Genomic DNA, 6,543 nt, shown 5'->3' with positions numbered 1-6,543 from the left:
ACCAGTCTACCCTATATCTAGTAAATGCTAGAGCATTCGCCAAGGTACAGGATAGTTCTAGAAACGTGGCGTGACACTAGTCATGTGACCTCGCTGACGCAACAATAATTTAAAACACTAACCGCTCGACGACGCTCGGACCGAAGCAAGATGCTAAAATTTATATTTTTCGAAATTCCTTAGTGCAATTTAATACAAATTTTTACATGTTTTCAGTCTGTTTCTGCAGCCGAACTTACATATATATGATTGAAAAAAAGTTTTGAGGGGAATATTAAATGACTTATTATTATTACTTCGTATTCATCCCATTCCAAAAGTAATCAACAATATAGTTTAACCTAAGTTTTTGTCTTCGGAAATTTTGGTTTTTTCCTTCCCCTCTTGAAAATACAAACAAAACTAACCCTTATTTGATGTCATCAAGTGAGAAGATTGGTCTGTCAAAGAGTTGATTGCTGGTACGTCAGAGATGTCCTTCCCATGCAAGCTAATATTTTTTAGTTCCGACAAATCTATAAAAAAGAAAGATTATATCATTGAAACTGTTATAGATTAACATTACGAACGTTGTTTGCTATGAAGCAAGGAGGGCAGTTCCCTCAAAAACCTAGTCCCCCCCAGAGATGATTGAACTTTTTTTCCAGTTGAAATAAGTATGATTTTTCAAACTTCGTTATTTTTAGATCTAACCAGAAAATACAGCGGTTTCTATGTGATGTAATCACGTTTGCTCAGAATTTTAACGCGCAACCGTGAATGCCTTCATTTATTTGATTGATAATTCATAGTTGTTATGTGCTTGGAGCAAAGTTACCTGGAGACCCACCCTTAACTACCGTTACCCCACCACCTCTTCGACTGGTGGCTCAGAAATAAACAAACAAAATGAGTCGTTAAATGATGGTGATAATGAAGGACAACAAATTGATGGCTCTGCAGCTGGACCTTCCTCGGGTTCCCCTTCTACTGTTTCTTCGATATACTTAACACCAGACTAAAAACTGAAGTACATAAAAAATTTGGTTTCTCTCACGGAGTTGTTAATAACGACGAACAGCTGCAATGCGTTGTTTGTTCGCATATTTTAGAAAATGACAGCACAAAGCCAAATAAACTTACAAACCATTTTGAAAACAAACACTGTAAAACCATTGAGTTCTTCAAGAGACAAGTGATTGAAAAGCAGTTCAACGTTCCATCAAAAGCCTTGAAAGCTTCCTTAGAAGCATCTTATTTGATTGAGAGAAGCATGAATCCACATAATATAGGAAAGACATTAATTCTTCCTGCTGCCATAAAGAGAGGAATGGTAAGACCCTCAATTCTAGCCCTTATCACGTGATACTGTCGTAAGACGTAAGAAGCATCTCTGCTGACACCAAAGTGCAACTGATAACACGCATCCAGAGCAGTCTGAAGTTCGCCATATATTTTGATGAAACTGTAGATGCTTCAACATTTACACTTTGTATCCTACAGAGGGAAGCACTGGTTTCGAAGAAGTTGCAGCCCGAAGCAAACAAGGTGCTAAGAAATACTGTGCGTATTGTGAACTTTGTGAAAATCAAGAGTTTGGAACAGCAGGCTGTTTACCGTTTTTATTTTACTATTATTATTTTTTTGTAAAGAGATGTTCCTGCTGCATATAGAGGTGCGCTGGTTGTCTGGCGGGAAGGTACTCAGTAGCATTGTGCAACTATAGGACAAGCTTAGTATTTTTTGCTAGACTGTATCCTCACACTAACATAGCATTTTATGGATGAAACGTGTTTTTTAGTACTGTGATCTCTGGCTGATATTTTTTTGATAAACTCAACAACCTTAACTTGTCACTGCAAAGCCGGAATAGCAGCATTTTGTAGCTGAATGACAAAGTGTCCACATTTCGCAAATAACTTGTGTTGTGGAAAAACCAATTTGAGGATGAAAACTATGAAATATTTCCTTGTGTCAATGAACTCTTGGGAGAAAATGAGCCAGTTAAGTCATAGTATTATTTGTGATGCTGTTTTTATGCTTTAGAAAAAATTCAGTCTCAATTTGCAGATCAATTCCAAGAGTCAACGGGAGAGCATGATTGGATCCAGAATAACTTCTCATCTGTCAATGGTAACTCAAGAAGAGCTCATAAAACTATCCATTGATAAAACTCTTCTGACATAATCTAATTTCAAAACTTCTTAGGAACTTCTGGATGCTAGTTCGTAAAGAATATCCTGACCTGTCAAGAAAAGCGATTGATACGCTTTTGACTTTTACATCAACATACCCGTGTGAGTTGATGTTTTCTACTCTGACTGCAACCGAAACAAAACAGCGATCTCGTCTGCAGGTAGAGGGAAATCTCCGAGTTGCAATGTCAACAATTTGGCCAATAATTGACCTCATCTTATTCCAAGCTCAATGCCCCAGTGGCTCAGCGGCAGGTCTTTGGACTTATAATGCTTCGGGTTTAGATACTTGTGGGGGAGGGACACAGCACAGATAGCCCATCGTGCAGCTTTGTGCTCCACTAAAAACAAACAAATCAATCTTTCACACTAAATTGGTGAGTAAACTGAAACTGTTTGCCTTATGCTATGTACCATTTTAAGATTTGTTTTGTTTTTTATACGGGGTTGCAGGAGTGCAACAAAACGCATGTTTAGAAAGCGATGCGCCATAAAACGTTTGCGCAGCAATGCTCTAGACTCATAATTTTGTTCATGACAATGAAAGAGTTATATTTGGAATTTAATAATTCCATCTTAAATGGAATCTTATGCAATACATGAACTAAACGACACTAACTGAAAACTTTGACAAAAGGGCAGGTAAACACGCAGTAGAATATGCCGCCTACACGGTTACTCATAACTAAATAGCCACATTGAATGTCACTTTTATAACACACCACAGCTAAAACTGGCTTGAACCGTGGACCTTTTGATACACAGCCCCGAAGGTAATATCTAGACCACACCTGGTAATATTAAGTAGAAAACAAAGAATAACAGATACATTCTTTCGACAAAAATTGTGGCAAAAAATACCAGTCACAGTTTAGACACTCATGTTTGAAACAAACTGCTATGATCCTTCCAGTTCAGTTGGATATAAAATTAAAAACAAAGGAATATCATTTTAAGATACCCTTGAGTCAGAAACTAAAACTGTTACATACAATATGGATATTGATTTGAAAACAAAGCCTAAGTTATTTGTTTACCAGTGTCGTTCTTCAAATGTTTCACTGACATTACATGTAAGTTTCTTCTTCACACAGATACTCCTGACAAATGACTAGAAACAATAATCTCATCATCTCTCGAACTTGTCACTCCTAAGCAACATAATAACAGTATCTTCACGCATAGCAATTCAGCAGCATTTTTGAATGAGTGTTATTCCGCAAGACGTGAGAAGAAAAAATTTGGATAAATGATAAGAAAGAATAAATTGACACGTCTAAATGAAAATTTTTCCATTTTATTTTGTGCGATGTTTCGAACAGACGTCCTTCGTCAGGCAAGTAAAGACTTAATTCATTGTATCACGTTCTTTAGTGCCTGACGAAGGTTGTCTACTCGAAATATCTCACAAAATAAAATGGAAAAGTTTTCATTTAGACGTGTCAATTTATTATTTATTATCGTTTATCCAAACAGAGCAGCTTCGCCACTCCTCAAAAATATGATAACAATGCTCTCAACTTCTAAGTAACATGATAGAAATACTTTAACATCCCAGCAGCATTCTCACACCAACTAAACATGGTAGGAGTATTTGTATGCCCAAGCAACATTGTAACAATATTCTCATTGAATGCAACACTGTAACAGCATTTTCACCATCAAGCACCACGACAACAGCATTCTTCACTATCCTGAAAATGTGCGTCATTATATGACATTTTGCGATGTAAAAAGAATATACTTATATAGTTATAGGTTGAAATGGTCGCATACAATGGCTTCTGTTGACACTTTATAATTGGAAGTCCGAAGCCGTATTGTTACTGTCAGGTTTTGTAGGCCGGAGTCTTTACCGTAGGTGTCTGTGGCTTGTTGGTGATAAATTTCAACAATAAACAAACAGCACACAGTCCACTTGTTTTAAAATAATATATTATAACAATTCAAATATATATACAAATGTTCTTTACACTGTTGGTTATCCCATTTGTATCCAGAACTCTAACTAATTATATCTTTCTCGTCAAAGTCCACACAGGCTGGTTCAATTACTTTTGAACACAACTGACAAGACGAATTATTATTCTCTGCTTTCTTATTACAATACAGTCTGTGATAATTTTGCTTTAAAAATCGTCACTATATGCTCTTTATTGCTAAACTCACAATCACACAGTCTAGACCTAATTAATAATCTTTCGATGCGTATTTATACCCTGACAAAAGTCTAGAACTTTCCACGCAATACTAAATATTCTGATTCAATAATACTCAATTAAAACAACGAGAAAAATTCGGAAAGTTCTAATAATATGACGCAACAATATAACAATCGCTAACTCATAACAACTGAACGCATACGCTACACAACGTATGATTCGTTTTTGTTTTCAGACACTGCTGATGACCTAGTCACCATCCCAATCTTTATCTGGTGCCGGCGATGAATTTGAAGCTTGTGAGGTTAACATTATTGAGTTTTATTCTTGTGGTGATGAAACTGATGACATGCAAACTGGTTTACCTGAGCCTCTAACTGCTTCAAGCACTAACAACTTCGTTCTTCCTGAACCATCATCATCACACTGCAATATTTCAATCACGGATTCATCACAGATATGTCATGGTATTTCTGTAGTCACTGGGTCATTCATTGACATTGGCAATTTATTGAAACTAATAAAATTATTTGATGAAAAATGCCAAGCTATTTGTAATCTATCGAATACTAAAACGTATTCCTATCTTTATAAGCATGTTGCACCACCAAAAGTTTTTCCTACCACCTTTTCCCATGGGTGTAACTGCAAGTTTAAAATATCTTGGCTTGAAAAATACCTATGGTTAATATAAAAGGCCAAAATTAGATGGAATTTTTTTTGGTCCTAGTGCTACTCTTCTTCCAGTGCATAGTCGACATGATAAAGTAATAATTGTCAACAAATCATTTAACCTGGGTAAAAATTAGCGATACTTTAAGCAACCATTCCAAGCTTGATTATCATCGTGATTCTATGCAGACTGCTGATGCTTTGAAGGCTTCCATTTAACATCCATAATCCAGTAGAATTGATATTAGTACTAACAGTGCAACCACGTATAACTCAGAACAAACATTTTTTTTTTTAAATTGTTCGTGCCATTTGTTTTTAGGAAAACAAGGCTTGGCATTTGATGGTGATACCGAAGATGTAAATTTTTCCAAAAATTCTATCAATTTTCTGGCCTTGCTGAAACATTTTGCTGAAAATTATGAAATGTTGAGAGCTCATTTGTATCATCCCAAGGCAAAAAATGATACATATTTATCTCACCGTTCACAAAATGACATAATCAATGTCATAGGATATGACGTTATTCGAGTAAAAATTATTGTTGAAGTAAAAAAGGCTGGATTTTACTCTGTTCTTGTCTTCTCACAATGTGGAACATTTCCCAATATGTCTCCGCTTTGTAGGTGTCAACTGTGAAATTAGGAAAAAAATATTGGCCTTGTTAAGATAAAGAAGGTCAGAGCATTAATTATGTGCAATTACAAAGGTACTGATTGATCTTGGATTATCTCTAAATGAATTTCGTGGTCACGGATACGATGGAGCATCCACCATAACTGGCGAAAAATCTGGTGTCCAAAAATAAATTCAAGATATGCAAAGCAAAGCCTTATACACTCACTGCTTGGGCGTTCACTTAATCTTGCTATTATAAATTCATGTTCAGTTCCACCAATACAAAATTGTATCGATCCAGTTAAAGGAATAACTACTTCGGTTAAATCCTCATCTAAACATGTGGAACCATTAAAGGCAATCTACCAAAAGGGCATCCAGCATGGAATAGTTTCATTACATATTCCATTACTCAGTGTGTGCTTTACACGCTGGGTTGAGAATATTGAAAGCTGGGAAATATTTTGTTTATGTTATACATTTTTACTTCACATGCGTGAGGTTATTGTCTATGGAGAGGATAATTTTGAAATGTTTAATGATAATTAGGCTGCTGAAGATATGATTTTTATCGGAAGATTTTTTTCAAAGCCTGATATTTTTGATGAAGAACTTCATCGATGGAAGACAAGATGGTTTTCTATACCTCTCCAAGACAGGCCCCAGATACTGGCTGACTGCTTAAAAGCGTTCTTCAGTGTACCAAAATCTTTATGTTACTGAAACTTTTGCCACACTACCACTAAATTCATGCTTATGTGAACGTTTGGCATCAACTCTCCGCTGGTTGAATAATTACCTGAAGTGTACACAAACTGAAAGACTGAATGCTCTAGCTTTGATACATAATCATTATGATACTGCTATCAACACCGAAACTGTATGTAAGTTATTTATGGAAAAGCACCCCAGAAGAA

The 6,543-nt window shown here is 35.9% G+C and overlaps 1 protein-coding gene across 1 annotated transcript in view; it reads right to left on the bottom strand.

Annotated features, from left to right (window-relative positions):
* Positions 1-6,543, bottom strand: part of LOC106464722 (lachesin-like) — a gene marked incomplete at its 5' end in the record, with an annotated part of 38,177 nt that overhangs the window by 3,001 nt on the left and 28,633 nt on the right. The window contains one exon of the mRNA XM_022392493.1: positions 408-515. Within this exon, the coding sequence (XP_022248201.1) occupies positions 408-515 (108 nt within the window). The remainder of the gene's footprint in view (positions 1-407; positions 516-6,543) is intronic.

The sequence above is a fragment of the Limulus polyphemus genome, unplaced genomic scaffold, assembly GCF_000517525.1.
Source record: "Limulus polyphemus unplaced genomic scaffold, Limulus_polyphemus-2.1.2 Scaffold1727, whole genome shotgun sequence".
Classification (NCBI taxonomy): domain Eukaryota; kingdom Metazoa; phylum Arthropoda; class Merostomata; order Xiphosura; family Limulidae; genus Limulus; species Limulus polyphemus.
Note: the sequence above shows the minus strand (reverse complement) of the source record. Positions and strands in the feature narration are given on the sequence as shown.